Genomic DNA, 27,857 nt, shown 5'->3' with positions numbered 1-27,857 from the left:
TCTGACAGGAACGATTTACATGACAATTTAAAAAGATACATTATTGTTTCAGTCCGAATGAAATCAAACTTGACAGCGGGGTAGCCATGATAACAATTACAAAAACGAGTTAACTCACATAAAGACACCTTACAACAGTTAACAAACAAAAAAGTTCCATCAAAATGTATAATTTACTAGACCTGTCATTATTATACATTTACAAAGGTACAAGAACAGAGAAGTGAAACAGGTAAATCCTTACAGTATTAGAGGAGCTGGTTTGGTTTGATGTCACATATGCATCATGTTCCCTTGTGTTTGGAGCATCAAGGCTGCACACCCTACAGTGCAATTAAACAACCAACTGAGATGAAATCACTGACCCTCTTGACTACATTTATGATTTAATCCAGGTCAGATGCTCTAGACACGAGAGTAAACAACGATATAAGAGGATTTGCATGCATTCAACCTGTTAAAAGCATCTGCAAAATAACTAAAATATATATAGAAAATAGTGCAGCAAACAAGAGAGATGCACAGGAAAATTTGTTTAACTCAATGTAAATAAATAAATAACAGTTCTGAAGTACTGTGCAAAAAAACCATATGCAACGCAAAATGGTTTCCCTTTGTCACCTATGGTTTTACACAAAAGAAAATTTGGATTTTAAAACAGATTTGTATTTAATCTGGAAAGCCAAATGAATCAGACTGTAGGTGGAATAAAATGCGTGATTTTGACTAGATTTTATCTGAACGGGTCTGTAAAATTACTCTTAAGCTTTACAATTCATGCCTAAAACAATACTGACTCCAAACAAAGGAAATAAGATATTTTCATATGTGACAAGACAGGTCCTTGGCTGGTTTTCTAACACTTATCAGTCCAAAATTAACACGTCTGGGAAACCAGCCCATATTGAGGGAATAAGTGAATGTATTAAAACATTTTTTTTTTTTAAATACTTGACTCTTAACTGCATCTGACATAAGTTTAATCTGCATGTATATATTTATATATAACGACAAAATAAGCCTCTCTATAGGTCCAAAGGTTCCAGCAAAAAGCAGCTTTAGTTTAAAAACAGCATTAGTTTATTACTATAATCTTTTATCTGTTGGTTAAGCAATACCTCGGACTGTGAAGAAAGACACGAGTTACTTAGTGCTAAAATCCTCACATTCAGTTCTGATGCATCTCCCACAGAAACATTCAATCACTGTGCTCCATTTGTCAAATCCATGAGAGAGTCTGAATCATTCAGGATCAAAAAGGCAAATGTCATGAGGTGCATTTCATGGAAGAAAAAGAAGGTTCCTGGACCTAGTGCATGTCACATGATTGGTCTGCAAGCTTCCCTGATTGGCCACGGAACCTTAAGGTTTTTTGGGGAATAAGGCTTTAAGTAAAGAAGTTCTGTGGGTCTCCATGTGGAAGGAGGGAGCATGTAGTGGTCATGGGGAACACCTGTGCTTTCCAACGATGGGAGGAAGACGGTCTTACGGTCCCTCAGAGGTATGAGTAAGTGTGTTAGCTAACGCTGATGCAGTGTTCAGAGTGTGTGTTAGTTAATGCTGTTTGAGGCATTGGCTTCAGGGCTGTCCAGTTCTCTGTGGAGTGCCTCATCAGGCTGAAGGTTTGTTCTGGAATATTCCTCGTACCATTCCTGCAGATAAAAAGAAACAACCACTTTACACAAACATACCATTGCATATTTGGAATTTTTAGTTTTAAAAGGAGAGGCATTCTGAGCCAAATACACCACAGTATAACTCTGCACAATGGAACATGATATCACCGAAATAACTTAAGGTAGCATTTATTTTTCTTTTGCAAATCTTTCCAAGTTTCCATTTGGGCATATCCTTTTATAAACAGCTGTCTGATATATTACCATTTCAGACTTTCATGATTTAATTTTCTGATCCAATAAGGGAACCGTTTGTGAGTGCTTTACTTAAAACTTCCAATAAAGGTTCAAATAAAGGTTGAAATTAATGTAAAACATTTATGCTAATTCAAAAGTGTGGTTTTTCCATATGTTCCAATTCATGTGTGGTGCAAGTACCTGAATCTCCTCCTCATACATCTTCATGCTGAGGTCACTCTTGGTACGTGACCTTCGACCCTGAAATACTAACGAGGAGTGCTGTGAGCAAAGACAAAAATGATCCATTAGAGTTCAATTAATCTAACGAAGAAACACAAATTAGGTGCTCTGAATGCGTACAGTGTGTACATGTGTGCACATGCTCACCCCGCTCCGCTCCAGAGCCACACACATTTCCTGCAGTGAGCTTAGGTTGGTGACGCCCAGTGTGTGTTTATATAAGTCCAGAGTCTGTAGAGCTTCAGTCTGGGACACCTCTGTCTCAAATACAATCCCCTTTTCATCTATTACACACACACACACACACACTCAGTATTAGATCTCAGTGAAATAGGTCCCAGTCACACTCATTGTCATCAGATGAACTAAACATTTAAAACCTTCTGGGTCATCTAGTGGCTCTCTATTCTTCCGACTGTAGTTCATCCTGAAGACAAATGCATCCAGTATGAAGGCTACGATTATCGTCATGACAACCTGCGTCACACAATCACACAGGCATTTACACTCAAAATAACACAGAGCTGTGAGAAAATATCAAGATCACTAAATCAGGTCCATAACGCATAAATAACGGTAGCTGATAACAGCAGTGTGACATTCTATAGTTTAATAACATTCTAAAACCCTTTTAAACAACATCATTCAAATTGTATTAAAATGCACTTTTTCTCTAATAATAACTGAGCAACTACATGAAATAAAAAAAGATGTAAAAAATAATAATAAAAATAAACTCTTTACACTGTTCCTTATACATTTTAAACTAAAATCTTCATATGAAAAAAAATCATATCCACATTATGTAAAATTATGTATTACTGTTAATAAAAATAAAGCTGCATCTGATTATGCTATGTTAGCTATTTGACAAAATAGTGTTTTTCTCTGAGGCATGGTAAAGCATGGTACTCGAAAAAAAATCAAGAAAATTGATTTAAACAATAAGACTAAACATGTTGAGCTATATAACAACAATTAGTTTTCTGTCTATAAATATATCAAAACAGTTGTTCCCTTGTCTATTAAAGGGGCTCTATGTAAGATTTTTACTTTAATAAAGCATGAAAATACCCTAATATGTTTGCAGATATTTAGGAAACATGCTAAGTTCACCTACTTGTTTCTCAGAAAAACAATGCTACAGCCAGATATTCCATTTTGGAAATGTGCGTTCCGTGTGGGAATGTCTGTTTTTGTTTTGGTCTGTGCGAAACCTCGTGCTGCCAGTTTATCCAATAGTATTTCGACATCGCAGGTTGCCAGTTGGCGGAAAACACCGCGTATTGCAGCCATGGAGACCAGCAAACAAACTGGGTCAGAGAATCAGGCAATAACGTCAGCTGCGCGTTCCTGCTCTCTTCTCTGTCACGGTGAAGTGACACACACCCGCGCGGGCGCCTCCTCTCTCTCTCGTCTCATTCGCTCCGGTTAAGTAGTGCTTGTATTGCGCATTAATTTTAGTCATTCCCGCAGGTCTCGCGCTCACACCGAAAGCGCGCGCACCACTGATCTATATAAGTGAAGCGAACAAGCCACGCTCAGTCTTCAGAGACAGAAGTCAAACAGAGTCACAAGTACCAAAATAAGCACCTTCTTGCACTTAAACTGTCAAATACATACAAAAGTATGTCAAAACCAGCGGCACAGGCAATCTTGGCGAGTACACAGATAAACACTGTCAGTTTTGAATCGTTAAATAGCTAAGAAAGTGAACCCATGTGGTGTGTAACAGTATTAGGTCCGACTCCGTTGAACACCGTTCATAAACTCTTAAAGGGACAGCAGTCCAATATTCCTGCTGCTGTCTGTCACGTTAATCAAAGAACAAAAGACAAAGAAAATCACTTTCTGCTCTTGACTGAATACGTTGTATAACTTTAATAGTAAGAATTATTTGCAATAAAGACTACAGAAATTAAGATAACCAATGCAAAATAACACAATGTGTTATTTTACATTTGATTACTTTAATTTCTGTAGTATTTCTTACCTGAATAAAAACCCAGTTAACCCGAAAAACTTAGTTTCATAGCTCTCTTTATTCTATTGCATTTATTTGAGCTGTTTATATTTTATTACTGACTTTTACTTTTTTTTTTAATGAAAATAAAACTGCATTGAAGAAAAGTAGATTTTTGTTTGTATATGTTGTCATTTATGGTTCTTAGAAAGAAAATCGTAATCAGCAAAAAATATGTATTGGCCGATCACACTAACAAAACAATAGGAAATCAGAATCGGCCAAGAAAATTGCAATCGGTGCATCTGTACTAAAAAGCCTCTGAATCCATCTAAATATCTCTATGAACAACAGCATATCAAAACAGATAAATCAACTCATCAGCTTACAGTGTTTAAGTCTCCTCAGCTTTCATTGTCAATTGCGCTCCCTATTGTTGCTGGCAACCATATGCTGTAAAAGCTGGCAACCCGCGACTTTGAACGAGGGGGCGGGCCAAACAATATTTTGAATTTGGACTGCAGTACCTATTTTGAACACTGGGTGTCATTATTACACAGAGCCCCTTTAAAACGTGTAATATATTAAAGCGTATTTGATGTTTCCATGGTTTCTACAAAATAAAACCGGAAACCGAGGGTAACACGGGTATGACGCAATTGACATACGACTTCTCACACGTCCCGGAGCCTTGGTTAAAACTGCAATTTTCTCACGATTTACAAATAGTTGCAAACATTTGGGATATTGTAAGCACTCAAGAGAACAAAATATATAACACTGACCTAGTGGTTTTTGAATATTTTACTGCAAAAATATTACATATTACACCTTTAATTCAATTAACAAATTGGCAAAAAACCTTTTCATATTTTTAGTTTTATTTAACAACAATAATAACACTGAACTGCCAACATAAACATTCCCTTACCATGGTGACAATGTAAAAAGTCATGAAATAAAGGCGAGTCCAGTGAGTAGTTTCTGATGTCACACCTTCCTGTGAAAACAGGGTTCAAAGGCATCAATAACTACAGACAGATGCACATTTACTGACTGGTTCATAGGATCCATAGGCTTCTGCTACAAATGTTAACATGCTTACATGCTTAAATGCTTAGAGATGTTAACATTACCTCATTTTTAAAGCAACACTTTTAAACATATGTAAAGTTTACAATGACATGGGCAGATACACAACAGTCTGCTGACTGACATTTACTTTGAATAAACAGCAGAGGGCACCACATACCCACACCAATAAATAAAAAAATAACAAAACCTTTTTACTGAGGGAACATCTGATATGATGTGTTGACTAAGCTGATGTGTTTTTCTCCATACACTCACCATAGTGATGTACCAGTTGTTCACCACTGTTAGCTCAAAAAGAGTGACTGAAACATGGCAGAGAAAAAAAAACTTTTTACAAACACAAGGCTATATACTGACATGAGATACGTGTGTATTTGTGAGCGTGTGCACATACCAAAGCTGCTTAGGATGTTATTGAAGTTATTGAGATAGTAATATCCCTCTTCTAGCACTGTTCGGTTGCCAATGGTCACATTTATCTGGCGATACGAGTCAGCAACTGTGCTATTACTTTAAGAGACAGAGATCGTACCATTGAACACACAAAAAACACACCATTATTCAATGAGATTCATTTATGATGATTTTCTGTCCTTTTTATAGCTTGGCATCATCTGATCACGTTGTAATTTCATTAACTTTCTTCAAAATTTCTCCTGTTGTGTTGCACAGAAGAACACAGCACTTTGAATAACATAAGAGTGAGTAAATGATTTCAGTTCAGGGTAAACTATTTTTTTGTTATGTAACAAAAGAATTAGTAGATCATCTTACATTTATACTTATATACAAAATGTATAAGTTTAAGGTGATGTTCAGTCCGCAAAACAAGAAATACATTAATGTTTAAATGAACTTACCTGCAGCAGTTCGGATAAACAACCCCAGCAAAAAACTCCATTCCAACGATGGCAAAAGAATAATAGAAGATAATCAGAGTCAGACCTAGACTACAGAAACAGAGAGAGTGTTATGCGAGAAGATCCTTCATCTGTGAGTAATGAGCTGAATGGATTATTATTTCTGTACCTGGCCATACGTGGGAACAGTTCAAACATTGTGTCCAGAACATTCCGATAGCGCTGTTTAATTTTAAACAATCTTGAAAAGAAATATGGAAAAAAATATGACACTCAGTTAAAAAGGAAAATGTCTGTTTCTATCTATAGCTATGACTGATGAAAATATGATACGTTACACCAAAAGTATTTAATGATTCACACAAAATAACATACATCTTAAAAAACGTTTACACTGCAGATCTACGGTGGGCTAAAAACGTCTTTGACATCTGGTGAAAATGCTTCTATTTGGTATTTTACTGAACTGACTGATTTTTAATATATTGCAAAAATTAAATTACCAGAATAACAATTCGAGTGAAAGTATAATACATAAAAAAATACTAAGCCTATAAACTTTGTTTATTTAGAGGTTTGAATTAGGTTTTTGAATAAAATTCAGATTTTCAATTCACCTTACATTTCTAGAAGAACAACATTTTTTTATGAAAAAAAAAAAAAAAATAATAAAATGAATAACTACAACTACAGTACAGTCCAAAAGTTTGGAACCACTAAGATTTTTAATGTTTTTAAAAGAAGTTTCATCTGCTCACCAAGGCTACATTTATTTAATTAAAAATACAGTAAAAAACAGTAATATTGTGAAATATTATTACAATTTAAAATAACTGTGTACTATTTAAATACAGGGAGTGCAGAATTATTAGGCAAGTTGATTTTCTGATCATATTTTTTTCCCAAGCACATTTTACCAATTCCAATCCACATCAATCTTAATAACTACTATTAATATTGTTTTTAATCATTTATAAGTGATATATAATTGTTCATGAAGGCTGGAAATGAAAAATGCCTTATATTCAGGTGTGCAGAATTATTAGGCAAGTTTTCTTTTACAGGCAAAATGAGCCAAAAAAGAGATTTAACTCAGACTGAAAAGTCAAAAATTATTAAATACTCATGAGAAGGACGCAATACTAATGCAATACTAGAAATTGCAAAGTTAAAGCATGACCAAGGGACAGCAAAATGCTCATTGGGTCAGTGGGGTCAGACAAAAACAGGTGGAAAAGAAAAGACACGTTAACTGCAAAATAATTAAGAATTATGTGTGAAACCATCAGGAACCCTTTAGTCTCCAGCGCCACCATTTTCCAGAACTGCAACCTACCTGGAGTCTCCAGAAGTGCAAGGTCTCAGGATCTCAGAGACTTAGGTTAGCTAAAGAATCCTAAAAAATGACCCGCACTTGATAAGAATCACAAGCTGAAGTGTTATAAAATACATGAAGACTGGGTTTTTATAGGCCTTATAAACAGACAGCTTGAGAGTGACTCCTGAAGGACCAGCACCACATCCTCTTGTACCACTGTTTGAAGAATTTATCTTCCAGAATCTGGCAGTAAGTTTTGGAAGATCATTTTTAGTCCATCTCTGCAAGACAGACATTTCAGGATAAGAGATGGACTAAAAGTGAACTCAAACACCTTACTGCCAGATTCTGGATAAATTCTTCAAACAGTGGTACAAGAGGATGTGGTGCTGGTCCATCAGGAGTCATTCTCAAGCTGTCTGTCTATAAGCCCTATTAAAACCCAGTCTTCATGTATTTTATAACACTTCAGCTTGTGATTCTTATCAAGTGCAGGTCATTTTTTAGGATTCTTTAGCTAACCTAAGTCTCTGAGATCCTAACACCTTGCACTTCTGGAGACTCCAGGTAGGTTGCAGCTCTGGAAAATGGTGGCGCTGGAGACTAAAGGGTTCCTGATGGTTTCACACTTAATTCTTCACCTTAATTCTTAATTATTTTGCAGTTAACGTGTCTTTTCTTTTCCACCTGTTTTTGTCTGACCCCGCTGACCCAATGAGCATTTTGCTGTCCCTTGGTCATGCTTTAACTTTGCAATTTCTAGTATTGCATTAGTATTGAGTCCTTCTCATGAGTATTTAATAATTTTTGACTTTTCAGTCTGAGTTAAATCTCTTTTTTGGCTCATTTTGCCTGTAAAAGAAAACTTGCCTAATAATTCTGCACACCTGAATATAAGGCATTTTTCATTTCCAGCCTTCATGAACAATTATATATCACTTATAAATGATTAAAAACAATATTAATAGTAGTTATTAAGATTGATGTGGATTGGAATTGGTAAAATGTGCTTGGGAAAAAAATATGATCAGAAAATCAACTTGCCTAATAATTCTGCACTCCCTGTATATTTGACAAAGTAATTTATTCCTGTGATGCAAAGCTGAATTTTCAGCATCGTTACTCCAGTCTTCAGTGTCACATGATCCTTCAGAAATCATTCTAATATTCTGATTTGCTGCTCAATAAACATTTATGATTATTTTCAATGTTGAAAACAGTTGTGTACTTTTTTTTTCAGGATTCCTTGATGAATAGAAAGTTCAAAAGAACAGCATTTATCTGAAATACAAAGCTTCTGTAGCATTATACACTACCGTTCAAAAGTTTGGGGTCAGTAAGAATTTTTATTTTTATTTTTTTGAAAAGAAATTAAAGAAATGAATACTTTTATTCAGCAAGGATGCATTAAATCAATCAAAAGTGGCAGTAAAGACATTTATAATGTTACAAAAGATTAGATTTCAGATAAACACTGTTCTTTTGAACTTTCTATTCATCAAATAATCCTGAAAAAAAAATATTGTACACAAATATTTTGTACAATTGTACACATTAAATGTTTCTTGAGCAGCAGATCAGCATATTAGAATGATTTCTGAAGGATCATGTGACACTGAAGACTGGAGTAATGATGCTGAAAATTCAGCTTTGCATCACAGGAATAAATTACTTTGTCAAATATATTCAAATAGAAAACAGTTATTTTAAATTGTAATAATATTTCACAATATTACTGTTTTTTACTGTATTTTTAATTAAATAAATGTAGCCTTGGTGAGCAGACGAAACTTCTTTTAAAAACATTAAAAATCTTAGTGGTTCCAAACTTTTGGACTGTACTGACCAAAAGACAAAAGACATAAAAACACACAAATAAGTACACACCGGAGGAGCTGAAGAGGTCTCAACACAACAATGAAGTAGAATGGCTCCATGTCGAAGGCCAGAGCAATCAATCCCAGAAAGGCAAATGCTGTTACTGAGAAATCAAAGCTGGAAAGAGAGGCACACACCCAGTGGTGAGGCAGTTTGCATGTGTGTGTGTAAGTGCTTATATGAATGTACGTGTGTGTACCTACAGGTTCCATCCTGAGCTGAAATATGTCATTGGACCAAGGCCTGTGAGCTTCAACAAGACCTCAATTCCATAAACTTCATTCCACAGGCACATCAGCAGGGAATAAAATAAATATATATATATTTGTTTTTTGTTTTTATTCAAATGGAACGCATATTCATTAAGACATTTGCATTCAGATTTACTAATGATTCAAGTTTTTAACAATTTCCACCTACTTGTGAGGAAAACAATGTAGCTCCAGGGGACAACACGAGTCCATGAGACACCATCTGTGAGGAGATAAGCAAGCGTTGTTTACAAGCGTTTCTGAATGGCGAATTCATAGAATTATCTGGAACTGCAACACAGCTGCACCGTTCCATCATTCTCAAGCAGATCTTACCATTTAACATGTTTGTCTCCACTAGGATCCAGATGCCATTAATTGCTACTACCAGATCTGTTACAGGTCAATCATGAAAAATAGACAGTATTATTAGAAATAATGGAATGAATATAGTGTAAGTGCAATACACTACCATTTAAATGTATGGGGACTGTAAAATATATATATTTTTTTAACAAAATTAATACTTTTATTCAGCAAGGATTCATTAAATTGATCAAAAGTTATAGTGAAGACATTACAAAAAAATTATATTTCAAATGAATGCAGTGATTTTAAACTTGAGCACCAAATCAGAATATTAGAATTAAAATACAGCATTGCCATCACAGGAATAAATTACATTTAAAAACATATATAAATATAAAACAGTTATTTTAAATTTCACAATATATAAATATATTTCACAATACTGATTTTACTTTATATTTGATCAAATAAATGCAGCCTTGGTGAGCACAAGAGATTTCTTTCACACACAAAATCAATGATACAGTACATAATAACATAAGAGGTACTAAAAGACAAATTTGAACTTTTAAAATACAAATTTTTCTATTAACCCAGAAGCTAAAGAGTTTCAAGGAGTATATATTCTGATCAGGTAATTGCATGTTAATATCTAAAGGGTTAACACAACAAGATATTTAAGAAATACAACTTACACATTGCATATTGAAAAGCTTTGGATTTCACAAGTAAATTGATTCCTGTTAAAAAAAGAATAATGATCATAAAAAGTATTATAGGAGAACATATTTCATGCCAACTAATTGTAAATGTATCTGGTCATTCTGAGCAAATTATTAAAGTGTAAAATACATTAACTAATACAAACTGAATTAATATGACAAGGAAGCCTTGAAGACCTTTGAAAATGAGGAATGCTGTGCGAGGAAGATCATCAAACCAGTACTCCCCACTCCGTCGAGCCTGCAGCACACACACACCAGATGTGGCTCAAGAGGGTTTAACATATATATGCGGGGATTATAATCATGTGACAGTGTGTGAAATCTGACCTTCCATTTGAGCCCAATCACTTCATAAAACTTATAAAATTCCTGGAGACTAAAACAGAAGCACAAATACACCTTAAGAACTCAACTCTAATCTGTTAAAATAATCAAAAGAATGTGAACGTATGAACTTGTGTGTGTGCGTGTGTGTGTGTGTGTGTGTGTGTGTACCTCAGCATGGTTGCGCCTGAATAGTCGAGGGCTTTGAAGGTGAGAAAACGATCCCGTGCCGTCATTCGTGGACGATAGAATCGCATCAGTCCATCAAACTGCTTCAAAGACACACCATCTGGTCTCTAAATAAAAGACACAAATGTAGATTTATCACATTGGCTTCGGTCTTGAAAAAAACAAGTTATCTGTATAAATCTCACCTGCCGGCTAACCAGCAGCTGGAAGGCGTGCTCGATGGCGGATCGCTTGTGTAAAAGCAGAGATTTGAATTTCATCTTCTCGACTCCATTAAAGGTGTCAAAAACTACCGCCAGGAGCTGTGAGGCAAAAACAATAGCAAACTCAAGGTAAAGGCTAGTTCACACTGCACCAAAATTAGAACAAAATTAAACTATAATCCGGTAAAACAGAAACAGATCTGATGTTGTTCATTACTGACCAGATTCATGATGAAGTAGAGCTCGATGGACAGATACACAATAAAAAAAATGCATGACCAACGATTCTTTGAATATGCTGGCATCATCACATCTGGAAAACTAGTGAAGGAACAAGATGGAAAAACTTGTAAATCTACTAAAGACTAAAGTTCTTTATAGATTAATAGTTAGCTATGAATCATTTAGCAAACACTTTCTTATTGAAAGTGACTTTTACTACATTTTTAACAGTGACAGTCTGACTATAGCAACCTGGGGTTAAGTGCTTTGCTCAAGGGCATAATAATAACAGAGGATCTGAGAAATTCTCTAGTTCTCTAGTAAAAAAAAAAAAACTCCAGGGGTTTGAACTGATAACATTTGGATTACTAGCTCAGTTACAGGGAGACATGAAACAACCCAACTGAGACTCAAGAGTCATGTTATCTTAACCAGGATGTGTGCCCCAGAGTGAGGATGCATACTTACTTTGCAGTTGTCAGAAGGACGAACAGACTCACAATGCTGTTCTCAAGTGTGCTAAAATACTGTACAGAAAAAGACAATAATTCCTGAGTTTGTATGAGTGTGAGAGATAAATAAACATGTGGAACACAAAGGTGAGTGTGTGTCTGTGATGCACTAACCGGATCAGCTGGGTTGGCTGAGAACAAGCAAAATCCCAGGATGGCAAAGATGACCATGAAGAAAAGCAACAGCAGAAGAATATCAATGAAGGGAGGAAGAGACTGAAATATCTGCCTCAGGTTTCTTCAGGGAGGACAGAAACAGAGATTCTGTCAGAATATCACATTGTATCCAGTCAAGGACATGCTTTACAGTAATTTTCCCAAGGTTAAGTGGATTTTAGGTCAACAAAAGAAAATCCCGTTTACAAAAATTTCAAAAAATCTTTATTAGTTGCAACGTTTTGGTCCCATGACCTTTATAGGCATATCTAAGTGGATTTTAGGCAAAATCACTGTAACGCACAGCCTCTGGCAGCTTGCTGCTTTTATAAGATCTCAAAAACAGCAACAGAATAAAACAAAAAAGTAGTGATAATAATAATATTTAATTTAATAATAAAGACATTTTTATAAAACATAATAATAATATGCCTGCGAACGGCTCCACAGTAACGGCAGTCCACCAAAAAGATTGGCCGCAGGGCTCTCGTCACACGCAGGTGAGATGTCTGCCGGACTAAGACAACGATCGCCTCGATGAACTGAAGAAACAGGACACATGTCTGAAAAGCACACAAATCAGAGAGGATAACAGGATTCTTGAGCTCAACTTCTGTGAATATGAATATATGATGCATCCCGATACAAAGAGGAAAAAATAAACCATTTTAAATGAACATAGACAGCCTATTATAAAACTGCACACACCTTCACCATGGTCCTTTTATGCTGTATAAACGTGCGAAAGCCAAGCCATCGGAGCTTCATCCCCAACTCAAATGCCACCAACGCCAAAGCCAATAACTCCAGTGTCGCGTGAATCTGACAGAAAGAAAAATACACATCTTTAAGTGTTTGTTTACAAGTGCATAGTCTTATTCATATCATCAAAAGCCACAAGCATACAAAAAATAATTTACAAGGGCATTCTACAAGACATTTTATAAGGCATCTTCCACTGTCAAAACAGATATTGCCATCCGAATGCATGAATTTTATCACTGAGGTGCCATGCAAATGTAATTTTAGAAATGTCCACATGAGAAACAAGTACTGTCCAAATAGGGCTTTACACACATACATACACTACCGTTCAAAAATTTGGGGTCGGTAAGAATTTTGAATGTTTTTCAAAGAAGTCTCTTCTGCTCACCAAGGCTGCTTTTATTTGATATAAAAATAAAATAAAAACAGTGATATTGTGAAATATTATTGCAATTTAATTTATTACAATTTATTACTCTTACTATTTAGAATAACTGTTTCCTGTTTTAATATATTTTACTATGTGATTTCTGTATTCCTGTGATGGCAAAGCTGATTTTTCAGCAGTCATTACTCCAGTCTGCTTATATGGTGCTCAGATTCTTCAGTGAATATTCATTTAGAAATAAAAGCATTTATTTGAAATAGAGTTATTTTGTAACAATATAGAAGTCTTGAATGCCCCTTTTGATCAATTTTATGCATCCTTGCTGAATAAAGAATTCATTTCTTTCCAAAGCAAAAAATCTTACTGACCCCAAACTTTTGAGCGGTAGTGTATGCACACAGTGCAAGTCTAAGTCACTTACATAGACGTCCAAGCGAAGGAAGGGGACGGCAGGGGCCTCTGAGAGGGACAGAAGCATGAGTAACACCGCAGTCAGCAGCTCCATCACATAGAAAAGGTGATTGTGAGCAAACAGGTAGGCGCTGAGCGCGTGGGCACTTCGCGGATGAGTGAAAAACTTGTCATTATTCTCTCCTTCCTGAGGACAAACACAGACAAATGGAAAAAGGAGAATTATTATTAGCCCCGAGTGTGTGTTTGTGATCATCTGCGTCTATTTAGCTGCTTCACTGAGCGTGTGGAGGTTCAAAAGATGACCTGCAGGTATATTGCTGCTTCCTGGTAGTTCATTTCCCAACTCTGCCGCAAAGAATTCTGGGCCCTGGGGTCTGGTGCTCCTGGGGTCGGAATGACAACATTATTCACAATATCATAATTTCCTGCCCCATCTGTGTAGAGAAAGAAAAAAATGAAATGATTTCTCAATATAAAATAAGCATTCTTATAGGTTTTTGAGCCAGCTGATCAGCACATTTTAATGACATACCGACAGATGCAAACTGCTGGCAGAAAGAGGACGTTTGGACTGGCCTATCATGTGTTAGTCCAGTCATGTTGTCAACTGTACTACAGATTTCCATGGCAGCCCCTGTGATCGGCCCCACGGTCCAGTAGTCAGACAGAGAGCATGTCACTGGTCAAGCAGTTTTTAACACTGCAAGGGTTAATTATAAACAATGCTCTCGCACATGCAAGTTTCATTGTGCCAGCTGCAGCTGTTGCGGCCAACGGTCCGAAAGCAGAACAGAATCCTGTGGTGATGCTCACGATTCCTCCAAAGATGACACGGTTTCCAAAAAAACACAAGTCAAATCAGGCCAAACGCTACTTTAAAACTCTACATCTCTCTCTGCAATTTCGCACATTCATTTGATTATAACGTTTGTTAAATGTATTTCTATTCTAAAAAAATAACTAAAATTACACAAAATGTTTTGATGACAAAAACATAAGAAATATGCACGAAGGAGGATCCCACAAAGTTTTGCTTATATAAAAAAAGATTGATTAGACAAAATTTTACAGAATAAAAGTGAAGAATTAGATTAGGGCTGCTTTCAACAGCATCAACAAGATTTAGACATTCAAAGACAGTCAAATACTGAAAAAACAAAGATGTGAACAAATGCACTTCAGAGCTGCTTCCCAAAACACTGACTGAACTCAGTACTCCAGTCCAAACATTTCATTGTTGAATCCTAAATAGCTCCATATCCCAAAAGGATTCCACTCTGGACTTTTCCTCACTCTCTCTCAGAGGATATGTGGCAAGGAAACCCTGTTGATGGTTCAGTTCAATAGATTGTCCAGTGGATTTTCTTAAGCATCAGTCCCAAGCACTGTGAGAACGTCCTTCAGAGTCCCTTCGTTTGAAACTAGACCCTTTTCCAACCATCCCCATCAGTTCGGTTTCAGTCTTTCTGTCATAGCCCCCCCTCTTCTGTGTCATCTTCTGTTGTTTCCTATGCTATATCCTCTATATTGTGTCCATTTTAGTATTTTTTTTCTCCAAGCTCAAAAACACAGCTGTCCTTTGAGATGGGGGACACTGCTAAACAAATCTACCAAGCTGAGAGCTCCATTTGACTCCGAAGGGAAGTAAAAAGTTTCAATTCATTTTTTTCCATTTATACTTACCATTGCTTCTCTGTAAGCAATGAATGTAACATTAATCCACTAACACCCTTTTAAACAATCTGTCAGGTCACAGCCTGGTAATTTAATGCCTTACAGATCAAATCACAAACAGTAAGAGCTTTTAGTTTGACCAAACACAAGCTGATTGAATGAGTTACTTCATTGCCGATCAGTTCATTGACCCACAGCTGTCTGTAAACAGCTCTTATTGAGGACACACATGACAACAATAGCGTTGGTTTTGCTCTGTCTGATCAATAAGTTCCTGGCAGAGCAAAACGAGAGACAGACAGCACAGATAGCAGGTTTCTTTTCAGTCCAGTTCCAGATTTCCTTCCAACACAAAGAAAGACTGATGGTCAGAGATCTGACTTGGTTGTTTATAAAAGCACAGAATTTAAAATGTCCAAACAATCTTCACCTTGACAACGAAAAACATTTTGAGACAGCAGCTTGAGGCAGAATGAGGAAGCGAAGGCATCTGATATTCACGTCAGCTTCTTTCCTCAAAAATTAAGAGACACAGATGTCCAGGAACCGAAAAGAAAGACTGTGTCCTTACGTTGCTGTTGTTGTTGTTTTTTCATGAAGAATTTTCTTGGCTAACAAAAGGAACAATCCGGGAAAAAAGAAGAAGAAGAAGAAGAAAAAAAAAAAAGAGTGCTACAATTTACATTCTGCTCCTCAAAATATTCAAGCGTCCAGCTCTCATCACTACCAAACAGTTTTGACACAAGGCCATGGACTGTTTGCAGGATTGGAGTGGAGGGGGGCCACAAACAGTGTTGTATTTGCCATAAGGCTGACACAGCATTTTAACTCCTCTGTCTGTGTGTGTGTGAGGTACAAAAGCCGGTATGTTGCTGTATTGGACACTTAAACACATGACCGTTGGCATTGAGATACTTCACTCTTAAAGGGGCAGTACTTAACAGTGTCCTACCCCAAAAAACTGTCCGGACAGAGAAATAGTATATTGGTTATTGATTTTTCACCAAAATGCAATACCACGCAATAGCACTAGAGTGCAGCATCTCCCCAAGTAATTTTTAAACCGCTTACACTAATACACCAAAAGTCTCTCACCTATAAATGACTCTTACTACAATTGTGAACACAGCACTTATGCCAAATTTACACTGCAAAGGTGTCACAGATGCGCTTCTGAATCTGAAGTGGCATTTAGATGACATTTTAGTGCTGCTCACAAGTGGCTTAAATGGATTTACAAAGCAATTTCAACTATCTACTTTGATTCTAGGGGCTGAGGTGGGTCAGAGCAGGCATAATTTAGTCTGGCTTTTATGCAGCATTATGTCTTTACAAGGAATTTTGAGAAGGCACAGAGCAGCTTTAAAAGTAGCCTTTTAAGGCTTTGGCAATTGTATATAGTTTGAAAAGTGATGTTATTTTATATACATGAATATACATGTATACTATTTGGCATATAACAAACTAAATTATACATTGTATACCATATAAAAAGTCAATCACAAAAAAAAAGTAGCCTTTTAATTAGATTTGTTTACTGAAATTTACACTAAAAATGTGTCGCAGAAACACTTCTTAAAATGGCCTAAGTCTAAGTTACCTTTACACAGACTGTTTAATGCTGCTCAGAGGTGGCATAAATGCATTTACACCAAAAGCACAGTATTGATACTAGGGGCTGAAGTGGGTGAGAGCAGACATAATTTAGTCTGGCTTTTATGTGACTGCATCTTTAGAATGAATTTTGAGCAGGCATATAGCAGCCTTAACTCAGCTGTGTAAAGACACCTTGTGAACAACATAAGTCAAATAGCACTATAACCAATCTGTATCCAATGGCAAATCTATTTTTCAGAGTGTAAAATGCCTCACATAACAGTTATGTTATATTCACCAAGACTGGCTTCAGATATATGGCCTTCATGCCAACTTGATTTACTTCAACACACACACACACACATATATATATAGTGATGAATAAATCTCAACTGATATCTGTAAATTTGATTGTAGAAGATAATTTCCAAGTAAAAACTGAATTGTCAACAATGTATGAAAATCATTAAAAAAAATAAGTGTAGACAATTGTAAATAATGATTTCAACCGCACATCCAATTTACTTTTTTCTTTACATAAAAGGGGTCCAATTATTATCTTCAATCAAACGTGATCAAATAAATATCAAAGACATTTTTTTTGATGACATGATGATTAAGTCTAGCACTCTCAAGCCCCTCATCCGCCACTGATGACAGCCACAGTGAACACACAGCTGACACACACTCATGAAATTAAATTCATTAGAAAAGCTTTTATAAAGCGTTGTGGTGAAAAACAGCCATGCTTTAGCTCTACTAAAACCGTAAATTATGCCTATGCAGAAGGCCTACAAATCATCTTCCAGCGCATTAGCAATGTCAACAATGCAGTCAACAATGACGAGAATGTTTGACTGCAGAGCCCTCTAGAGTCAGTGATTGGAACTGACACTATTTACAATGGCCATCTTTGCTATCTTTGTACTGTCACATGATGGAAGTCTGTAGTGATAATCAAGGAGAGTTAGGATTAAAGATCAGGTTTCATGTAGACCAGCTGGGCCTGTAGTATCTCAGCAATGTCTACTAATCAACATTCCTGTAAGAGTATCACTGTTTAATTAACTGATACCCAACAGCAAGATATCAAAACTATTGATTATCTTCAGGTTAAATACGTCTAAAAACATTCTAATAGTGTGTAAAAATTATGTGCTGCAAGTCAATTATTTAACCTCTGAAAACGCTTAAAATGTTTCTCTGTATAGCCTACTTGAAAATATGCGGCTACTTCGCCAGAACATTATTATATTTGCGGTCCTTGGCATGAGAAAGTTTAAAACTCCCTGCTCTACAGTATCTGACAGCTCAGACTCAGGAGAGAGAGAGAGGCCAGTGACAGAACTCCGAGCCGATGACAGATCTTTAGAAGAGGCCTGACTGAATGCCTTAAATGCATAACGGGTAAAGATCTGCACTGGCCTGCACGCAGTCCTGCTCCACCACAGTAAAGCTCAGGTTAAACCAGGTGACCGAACATCATTGAACGGAAAGCGTTAGCTGCATGGGGTGTAGTAAGGACAGATATACTTACTCTCATCTTCCTCCAGCAGCCCGCTGCTTGCATCGTCCCAGGTCAGAATCAGCGGCACATCGTCGTCCCCGTCCGCCATCCCGCTGAATCAAAGACACGGCGAGAGGACCTCAGCTTTAGGGAACACTGAGTCTCTATGTTCAATAAACTAACCTTTCACTGCTGCAGAGAAACTTTAACACTGGTCGCACTACACGACACCAGTTACAGAAACCGCTTTATTGTCTCCAAACACCAAACCGAGCACGTTATTGCTAAAATGTGTTTTCATGTAACTTTAACAGCAGCCGAAGTTAAGACGAATCATAATTAAAATCGTAACAGAGCCTGTCTGTTTACGTCATTGTCGTGGGCTGTTATTAAAATACCATCGCAAGAGCAAAGTATATTGCTGTTTTATAAACTAGTAATAAACTAATTTAACTTTATAACGCAGAAAATTGCGATTTAATCGAGCTTTTAACATTATAAATAAAAGAACCGCCGCCGTCAAGCAGGAGGATCTGACGTTACGTCTTTTTACGACAGTGTAATTTTTGACCGCAGCTGAAATGTCACAATAAAAGCCACGATGTAAAAATGTACCTTGTGCCAAACATTTTAATTAATTCACTGATAATATGAGGTTTATGAAATATACACAGGGAAGTTTTTTTCCATACACATATATAAGTAAATCTTATACGAGTGATATTTCTTATTTTGTTATTTGTTGGAGTGGGAAGTCATTGGACGAAGTGGAGAGTTGAAGATAAGAATGTCATGCCAGCGGTTGTCACGGCAACTGGTATAAACAACAACAACAACAGAAGTTTGAGTTGGACTCTAATAATTAAATGAATACGGATTTCTTCCAAAAAGAATAATAACACGGTGATGTATAACATGTTACAATGAACTGACCTGTTTTATGATTCAAATGAAAACATTTATGTGGTATTTTTTTTGCATGAAGAGTATTTTAAATAGCTTTGTTGAGACTTTCATATCTCCACCCTTCTGTATTTAAATGTCTTTCAAAACCACATTGATCTTGTTTTAAATGTTTTTTTTTTTTTTTTTTAATCTATATTGTTAGTAGTGTTTCACCAATGATGATCTATTGTCTGTTTATTTGTTGTCTGAATAGTAATGATGGGCTCAAAATCAGATGATCTCCCTCTTGAACAAAGACTATCAGATGCATCCACCATTCCAAACAAAACTAAGGCAGACCTCTTAAAGACCATCAACCCCTCCAGGAAGACCCTATCATCTCGGGAAGCAAAGCTCATTCTGGGGGTGCTAGATGAGTGCATTAATCAGATTGAGATAGCGTCTCTTCTACGCACTTTGCTGAACTGTCCAGAAGCACTTTTGCTGAGCCTGAGAGAGGAGGTGGTCAGGGCCCTGAAAGAGCACCAGAGGCTTGAGGAAAAGTACCAAGCTATGGTACTTGATGGAAGTGAACAAAAGGAACAACTATCCAAATCAGCAAAAGCAGTTCAGGACTCCTTTCGTAACATTGTACGGCTATTGAGGGCAACTCCGACTGCAAGGGAGGTGCTAAAAGGGATAGAAGCTAACACAGGGGGAGAGATTATTTCTCAGAAACTGAGAGATGGCCTGTGCGAGTTGAGGGAGGTCGTTTTGGAGAGGCTCCTCACAACCCCTGCGGAGGAGAGAGAACTCAGAGAGATGATGCTGGAAGTCAGTCTACGTCACTCTGCCAACCAGGAACTGATAGACTCACTGGACAAAGAGGTTGCAATGGCAATAAAAGCCAAGGATACAGAGGTGAGAGGCACCATAAGGAGCAAAACATTTTAACAAAGTTAACAGTTAGTTAGATGACAGAATCTTCACAGATGAATACGTTCTCTAAACTACTTGCTCATTCTTTCTCTGTCTGGCTCTCACTAATTAGATCTCCAAGCTGAATAATGAAGTGCACCAGCTGAGGAGATCAGTGCATCAGATGGAAAATGGTTTGGAAGAGTTTGTTGTCCGAACTCAGCAGGATGCTGAGAAACAGAGTCAATCAGACAAGAAAACTTCAGAGGGGAAGAGAGCTCGTTTGCAACAGGAGGCCAATCAACTGAGAGCTCAGCTCAATAATGTGATTGCAGCAAACAGAGAGAGAGAACTGGAACTACGAAAGGTGTGCGCACTTGTGGGTCATTCGGTTATTGAAATAGCAAGCATGAGTATGCTGATTATTTTGTTGTAAATGTTACTGATTTTTGAATTGCAGAAAAAATACAAGGAAGAAACAGAGATCGAGAACTTGATACAGAAATATGATGCTGAAATGGGAGAGAAACAGGTAGACATTAATCTAACATGACCTCTACTGATGTTTGATGCAGTGTCATTTTCAGATGTATTTGTAGATCTAAAGTTTGGGCTCAGTATTTATTTAATTTTTCTTGAAATTAATACTTTTATTCAGCATTCATTTGATCATTCATTGTTGCAAAAAAAAAAAATAATTAAATGCTGTTCTTTATTCATCAAACCCTAAAAATATTTTTACATTTTTCACAAAAATATTAAGCAGCACAACTGTCCTCAACACTGATAATAATAATAATAAATGTTTCTTGAGCATCAAATCAGCATGTTAGAATGATTTCTGAAGGATCATGTGAGTAATGATGCTGAAAATTCAGCTTTGCCATCACAGGAATAAAATACATAAATATATAGAGTAAAAACAAAAATGATTCAGACATTTTTGATATATTTTTACTAGTGGGTGCAGGACACTATAGTGCATTTATGTAAGTGAGGATAGCAAAATAAAGTAAACTGTGACATATTATACCCAAAGATTCTTCCAGTAAAATTGATAAACATTTGGAACCAAAAATTATTCAGACACTTTGACCTGATCATGTTTTGCTTAAAGGGTTAGTTCACCCAAAAATGAAAATTCTGTCATTAATGACTCACCCTCATGTCGTTCCAAACCCGTAAGACCTCCGTTCATCTTCAGAACACAGTTTAAGATATTTTAGATTTAGTCCGAGAGCTTTCTGTCCCTCCATTGAAAATGTATGTACGGTAGACTGTCCATGTCCAGAAAGGTAATAAAAACATCATCAAAGAAGTCCATGTGACATCAGTGGGTTAGTTAGAAGTTTTTGAAGCATCGAAAATACATTTTGGTCCAAAAATAACAAAAACTACGACTTTATTTATTTTCAGCATTGTATTCTCTTCCGGAATCCTTTCCATTGAATTGATTCCATTGAATCCTTTCATCTGTCGGCGTTGGTAATGCACTTTTACATCGTTGTTTTTGGCGATTAGGACATCCGCGACATGCACACTTACGCACCATTTTAAAAAATATAGCAATACCAAACTACGAACAATGTAGAATAGCTTGAATACAGCGTGCGTCTCCCTCAGACTGTAAACGAAGCTTGGGTGCACCGGATAACACGTCAGCAGCATCTTACGTCAGCAGCGTCACTGCGGAGTCATGAACCCGGATTGACAACAGACCCGGAAGAGAAGACAATGCTGAATAAAGTCGTAGTTTTTGTTATTTTTGGACCAAAATGTATTTTCAATGCTTCAAAAACTTCTAACTAACCCACTGATGTCACATGGACTACTTTGATGATGTTTTTTTACCTTTCTGGACATGGACAGTCTACCGTACAAACACTTTCAATGGAGGGACAGAAAGCTCTCGGACTAAATCTAAAATATCTTAAACTGTGTTTCGAAGATGAACGAAGGTCTTACGGGTGTGGAACGACATGAGGGTGAGTCATTAATGACATAATTTTCATTTTTGGGTGAACTAACCCTTTAAGTGTTATCTGACATGATTAATATTTTCTGACACAGTTTAACTCTGAGTGCTTGTCATATTTTATTACCATTTTTTTAAATTACAGTGAATAAACTGTATTAATGAATGAAATGTTCAAGGTGTCTGAATAATTTTTCTTTTGACTGTATATTAATGTATTTTATTCCTGTGATGGCAAAGCTGAATTTTCAGCATCATTACTCCAGTCTTCAGTTTATAAATATTATACTTGGTGAGCATAAGAGACTTTCAGAAGCATACAAAAATCTTATTGACCCAAACTTTTTAACAGTATGTATATGCATTGCATTTAAAAAAAAATCAAATGCCTCAGTGCATCACTGTGTGAATGTATTTTAATGTTTAAATGCATGTTGTTTAGTCAACTCAAACATCCAAGTTGTCAATTAGTACAACTTCACATTAAGACGACTAAACGTACAACGTATTTGATTTAGTATGTGTATATGTGTGTCTAGACAGAGTTGGAGGAAATGACACGCATGCATGAGAAAGATAAGACTGAGTTGAAAGAGCTGGAGGAACTTTTTGCAGTTATGGACCTGGAGTACTCCCAGATTATGGAGGAGCGACGGGAGGCTCAGGAGAAGAGGGAACAGCAGGAAAAAGAAAGAGAAATGCAGAGCCAAGCTGCTACTATCATTCAGGCCCACTGGAAAGGCTTTTGTGTGCGCAAGGCTAAGAAAGCCAGCGCAAAGCCCAAGAAAGGAAAGAAAGGAAAGGGGAAAAAAGGGAAATGAAAGAGAACTAGAAACGAAAGCACAGTGCAAAATAAATAAAATCAATAAAGCCCACTGTGGCTGAGATTCGTGAAGCATTCATAAATGTTCACATTCATCTTTTGTTTATACTTTTGCCCAGATTTTGCCTCAATTTGCAGTCTATGGGTGTCAACGCTGCAGTCAAGAGATGGAAGATTTTACAGAAAATCATATAGTGTATGTAGGCCATAGACTCAGTTATGTTTGATATTTTGAGCAGATTTCAGAACACATATTGTTTTCATGTATGATGCCTAGCGTTTTTTAAATCTAGATTTATGTGTATGCCAGCCTTTAGAAACAATAGCTGAGTCTGAAACCTGAAAAATGCTGCCTACACAATATATATAAATATATGGAAGCTTGTTTCCACCACAGAATAAAAAATACAAAAGGTAATTGCAACCTTTTTTTGAGTTTTGCTTTGTTTGAGTTTTTTGTTGCAATTTGAAGTTCATATCCCGCAATTCTGACTTTTTTGTCATATTGTGATATAAACACAAGTGCAAGTTATAAAGTCCAATTCTGTGACAAAAAGTCAGCTCATGATTGACATTTTCTTGCAATGCAAGTTTATATCTCACAATTCTGACTTTATAACTCTCAATTGCGAGTTTATATCTCGCAATTCTGACTGTATAACCGACAATTTTCTAATTTATATCTTGCAATTCTGATTTTATAACTCCCAATTGTGAAACAGATTCAGAATTGTGAGTTTATATCTCACAATTCTCACTTTGTTTTTCTCAGAATTGCAACTATTTCTCAGAATTGTTTATCTTGCAATTCAAACGTTATAACTTGGAATTACGAGTTTATACCAAAATTCTGAGAAAAAAAACGTATAGCGGAATTAACTCGTAATTATGAGGGAAAAAAGTCAGAATTGTGAGATAAAATGTCGCAGTTACTTTTTTTTTTATTCAGTGTTGGAAACAAGCTTCCATAGAATTAGGAAGGCAATATGCTTTGATAATATTTCACTGATTATGGGAAAACCCTTAAAATGAATCATTCTTTTAATCTCCATACAGTATCCCTGCTGCCCCTCCCACCCCAGTGCATAATCCTGTCAAAATGGTGGTCAGATGATTTTTATTTAGCTTTGGCACATCTGGTCATTTTTCAGTTGATACACATCCTCAGAGCTTGGGTCTTAATCTCCTCTGTCATTCTCTTCAGTTCGATTCGGCATTGTCATAATGTTGAACTTTAGATCATCACCTATAGCTCTCATAAGCTGAAAATATTTCTGAATCTGGAGGGATAATTACAAAAAAATAAGTTAATCATCATAGCAGTTGTGAAACCTCAGCTTGCATGCTGCATTTGATCAGAGATTGCTGTGTGTAAAAAAAAAAACATATCAACAAGAAATACTGGTTCATTCAAGATTGCCATTTGTATTTTTGCATTATTCACCATTTCCAACTGCTTGAACGTGTCCTCAGTATCCACAGAGATTCTCCTGGTGTTACGTGTGATCATTTGATAAATGTTATGGATCGTGGTATTTAGCTGAACAAAATGGAGCATCTCTTTTGCTGCAGTGGAACGGAAGTGCTTCAGTTTTAATTCCTGTAGAATACATGAAAAGTCTGTTATCTTGGGAGACAGAACTTTACAGAGGACAGAGGTGCCACATTATTATCTGTGTGTCTTTTTGTGTATGTACATTAACACACCCTCTGTAAATGTGAGTCTGTGTGTGTATGTTTTTACCCATTTGTATCCTTCTAAGCGTATGCTGTCTAGTTGAGTCTGTTGCTGGTGCAGTTGGTTATTATAGTGCAGGAGAACAGTTCGCTGTTTGTTTATGTACTGCATCAGTTCCCGCTTTGTCCTCTCTCTCTCTTTCTCTAACACAGTCTGGTTTTCTAGAAGTTCCTTGTGGATGGACCGGAGTGCTTGAAGACGGTCAATGACTTGACTAATGTTCTTAAACTCAAATGTCATTAAAAAAAAGGGGGGAAAGAGAAAGAAAAAGTATAACATTACTATACAATATTTTAGATATTCAAATATAATGTACAATTTTGAAAAATGTATCTGTTTTGTCTTCAAACATTAAAGGTCCCGTTTTTCGTGTTTTTTTGAAGCTTTGATTGTGTTTATAGTGTGCAATATAACATGTGTTCATGTTTCGCGTGTAAAAAAACACAGTATTTTTCACATAATTTACTTATCTGTATACCGCTGTTTCCACTGTCATAAAAACGGGCTGATGACTTCCTTGTTCTATGAAGTCCCTCCTTCAGAAATACGTAACGAGTTCTGATTGTGCCAGCGGTTCCTGTGCTGTGATTCGACAGCTCTGAGCGCACCGTGACCGGAAAGGTCACGCCTCTTACCATAACGTGGAGATGCATGCGCTCAGTGTTATTGTAAACATGTCTTTAATTTTACCCTATCAATTTGAGCCGGAATCAGACCCGGTGATTGGACTGCGGGATGAAAATAACAGCGTTTCGACGACATGGCGACAAACACACTCTACAAACGCAACTCTTGCGTATTCCTGTGGGCGGAGGTTAGTCAAAAAACTGTTTTAGTGACGTCATTAAAGAAGGAAGTAGAGGGATGTAGTCCAAACTGGCCGTTCGATGTAGGCGACTTCTGTTAAATAAAATATCTCGCTTGGCATTGAACTTTGAGCTTTAAAATTTTACAGATTTTATTTATACTCTAACAACAACATTACACACTAACTAAAGTTTGAAACATGGGATCACGAAGAACGGGACCTTTAAAAAAGAAACACAGTATCTTTATGCAGATATTTTCTTTACTCCATCTACCTCATCATTCAGAAAACAGAAAGTCCAACCACACAGAATAAAGGGTCGTTCACACCAAGATCGATAACTATAATAATAATAAAGATGTAGTTCTAAAAATCATTCTAAATATAAAAGAATAACACCACAACTATAATGATAAAGACAGAGAAACTATATGGTTGGAATCACTTTCAGAACGTTTTTTTCCAGCTGATGAACGATAAAAATATTTTAAAGAGCTCAAGCATTTAAAACATCAGATGACAAACCTGCAGCCGCCATATTGAGCATTTAAGGTTGTTGCACATTTTTTAAAATCAAATTTAAGATTTTTTTAAAGACCGTTTTCAGTCCTGAAGAAATGAAAAATAATACCGTACGCACATAAAGAACTAACTTACCTATTTTCAAAATACATGGTATTATATGTAAGCAAATATATAAATAGTAAACACAAACAACATGTAACATCTTAAAACGTAACAGTGCTGCTTAGTAAAATTTCAAATGTATGCATTACTGGATGTAATGTGACTGGTCAAATGACAGATTGTCATCTATATGTTTTTCATTCTACTGTTCATCCATCATCCTACTGGCATTTCAGAAACAAAATAATTCCACACTAGACCTGTGTTCTTCCTTTTTATACATAATAGTGGGAGTTAACACAAGTGCCTGTTTCATCAGTGGCCCAACATCTCAGGTGGAGGTGCCTACTAGTGTGAAGAACCCACAGTCTTCAGTTTTTCTGATGGTGCAAAACTTGCAACTTTGCAGTTGTTTGCCGTTGTGTTCACCTGACTAGAAGAGCTGCTGCTAGTGGAAACATATATCATTGTAACTGCTGAAGCTTTAATCACAGTATTGAACATTTAGACTTGTAAGGCTTTTTATTAAGCCTGGCATTGCAATTAATATGCGAAGACCATCTAGATTCTAGTTCAGATAACTCTGTCCACTCTCAAAGTGTGGAATGTCTCACTCTTCAGCCAAATGAGGCACGTGAGAGCAGGGAAAGAGCTTGATAGTTTCTCTGAGTTGTTTCAGTACCCCCTCCCCCTTTTCCAGACACAACAACAGCAAACTACCTACTTATATAATGACTACCTTTCCGGACATTTTTGCAGCTTTCTCCAGGAACTCTTGGTAGCATACGGCATTCCCGACACGTTCCTCCAGAAGCTCTTTACGTGTCAGCAGGGAGTCATTCTCTGTCTTTAGCTTCTGAATCTCCAGTTCTTTCAGTCTGATTTGAGCTCTCTCTGCCTCTGCTTTCTTTAAGGCACGCAACCGTCTGGCATCGTTTTCCTTAAGGAAAAAAAAAACACAAAAACGTTTAGGCCTACCAAAAGGTTATCCATTCATATCCGTGTAGTTGTTTTAGAATACTGATTTACTTGTAAAAACTTGTTATATTTCAGTATGGATTTCTTCAGTTTCTCCTCCTCTTTTTTAATGTTTTCGTCTCTCTCTCGTAAACTCTGCCGCTTCGTCTGCATCTCCTGACAACAGCACACACAACAGCGAAAATGTAAATACAGTAGTTATAAATACTGTAGTTTATTATTATTATTATTATTTTTCATACAACCACCTCTTTCTGCGCTTCCAGTGCTCTGGTCACGCTCGCGCACTCCTCGCGCACCTCCAGAAGCTGCATTACGCTTGTACTCATATCGGTCAAATCCTTCTGCACGGCCTTATTTCTGAAGGTTTGAACAATCTCTGAGTACATGCAATTCACCATCTTTATCCGCTAATTCCACTTCAACGACTCTGAATCTCAGTGGCCATAACGGCACATAGTGGTTCTAGATTTGGGGTGTAATAAATTACATATACTTACAATGAAAGTCGTTCTTTGCAAACCGACTGAAAGTAATCCTCTAAATTCATCTTTTCAGTCCCACAAAAAGCTGTCTGGACAAACTTTAAGCGCGTCTGTCGTTTCCACAGCAACAGAAGGAAAGCGTTTTCCTCTGTTGCCCTCCAGTGGCAGATTATTA

General features: G+C 36.7%; 3 protein-coding genes across 5 annotated transcripts; 1 reads left to right on the top strand and 2 right to left on the bottom strand.

Annotated features, from left to right (window-relative positions):
• On the bottom strand, window positions 1-19,011 carry tpcn1 (two pore segment channel 1). 3 transcript variants are annotated; one of them, XM_048187383.1, is made up of 26 exons: window positions 18,476-19,011; window positions 13,972-14,102; window positions 13,676-13,852; window positions 12,810-12,923; window positions 12,534-12,664; window positions 12,060-12,183; window positions 11,902-11,960; window positions 11,433-11,532; window positions 11,194-11,310; window positions 10,991-11,115; window positions 10,823-10,871; window positions 10,670-10,733; window positions 10,466-10,510; window positions 9,798-9,854; window positions 9,631-9,684; window positions 9,414-9,486; window positions 9,220-9,327; window positions 6,184-6,255; window positions 6,015-6,104; window positions 5,549-5,664; window positions 5,410-5,456; window positions 4,991-5,059; window positions 2,477-2,573; window positions 2,244-2,380; window positions 2,055-2,135; window positions 1-1,652 (listed from the first exon to the last, which is right to left on the bottom strand). In XM_048187383.1, exons 1-26 carry the CDS (start codon window positions 18,552-18,554, stop codon window positions 1,551-1,553), a joined length of 2,418 nt encoding a protein of 805 aa, XP_048043340.1. In that variant the 5' UTR covers window positions 18,555-19,011; the 3' UTR covers window positions 1-1,550. The 3 variants fall into 3 exon arrangements, with proteins under 3 accessions (XP_048043340.1, XP_048043342.1, XP_048043339.1); XM_048187385.1 differs by having other exon boundaries at window positions 13,972-14,051; XM_048187382.1 differs by lacking the exon at window positions 18,476-19,011 and adding an exon at window positions 14,201-16,763.
• Window positions 19,012-19,187: 176 nt separating this feature from the next.
• Window positions 19,188-23,095, top strand: iqcd (IQ motif containing D). Its single transcript, XM_048187388.1, has 5 exons — window positions 19,188-19,348; window positions 19,605-20,251; window positions 20,382-20,615; window positions 20,709-20,780; window positions 22,763-23,095. Exons 2-5 carry the CDS (start codon window positions 19,607-19,609, stop codon window positions 23,042-23,044), a joined length of 1,233 nt encoding a protein of 410 aa, XP_048043345.1. The 5' UTR covers window positions 19,188-19,348; window positions 19,605-19,606; the 3' UTR covers window positions 23,045-23,095.
• Window positions 23,096-23,990: 895 nt separating this feature from the next.
• On the bottom strand, window positions 23,991-27,857 carry cfap73 (cilia and flagella associated protein 73). Its single transcript, XM_048187392.1, has 7 exons — window positions 27,698-27,857; window positions 27,446-27,557; window positions 27,249-27,353; window positions 26,959-27,159; window positions 24,791-25,006; window positions 24,491-24,646; window positions 23,991-24,326 (listed from the first exon to the last, which is right to left on the bottom strand). Exons 1-7 carry the CDS (start codon window positions 27,745-27,747, stop codon window positions 24,225-24,227), a joined length of 942 nt encoding a protein of 313 aa, XP_048043349.1. The 5' UTR covers window positions 27,748-27,857; the 3' UTR covers window positions 23,991-24,224.

This window comes from Megalobrama amblycephala, linkage group LG4 (genome assembly GCF_018812025.1).
Source record: "Megalobrama amblycephala isolate DHTTF-2021 linkage group LG4, ASM1881202v1, whole genome shotgun sequence".
In the NCBI taxonomy this organism is placed as follows: domain Eukaryota; kingdom Metazoa; phylum Chordata; class Actinopteri; order Cypriniformes; family Xenocyprididae; genus Megalobrama; species Megalobrama amblycephala.
Note: the sequence above shows the minus strand (reverse complement) of the source record. Positions and strands in the feature narration are given on the sequence as shown.

Bases quoted from the DNA above. Each gene is read 5' to 3' on its own strand.
- tpcn1 (XM_048187382.1), bottom strand. From the start codon at position 14,294: ATGGAAATCTGTAGTACAGTTGACAACATGACTGGACTAACACATGAT. The intron at 14,103-14,200 runs GTATGTCATTAA...TTCTCTACACAG, and splicing joins CCAGCAGTTTGCATCTGTCG to ATGGGGCAGGAAATTATGAT. The intron at 5,457-5,548 runs GTATGTGCACAC...GCCATGTTTCAG, and splicing joins TAACATCCTAAGCAGCTTTG to TCACTCTTTTTGAGCTAACA.
- iqcd (XM_048187388.1), top strand. From the start codon at position 19,607: ATGATGGGCTCAAAATCAGATGATCTCCCTCTTGAACAAAGACTATCA. The intron at 20,252-20,381 runs GTGAGAGGCACC...CTCACTAATTAG, and splicing joins TAAAAGCCAAGGATACAGAG to ATCTCCAAGCTGAATAATGA. The intron at 20,781-22,762 runs GTAGACATTAAT...ATGTGTGTCTAG, and splicing joins CTGAAATGGGAGAGAAACAG to ACAGAGTTGGAGGAAATGAC.
- cfap73 (XM_048187392.1), bottom strand. From the start codon at position 27,747: ATGAATTTAGAGGATTACTTTCAGTCGGTTTGCAAAGAACGACTTTCA. The intron at 27,160-27,248 runs GTAAATCAGTAT...TTTTTCCTTAAG, and splicing joins AATATAACAAGTTTTTACAA to GAAAACGATGCCAGACGGTT. The intron at 25,007-26,958 runs GTAGTCATTATA...TTTGAGTTTAAG, and splicing joins CTGCAAAAATGTCCGGAAAG to AACATTAGTCAAGTCATTGA.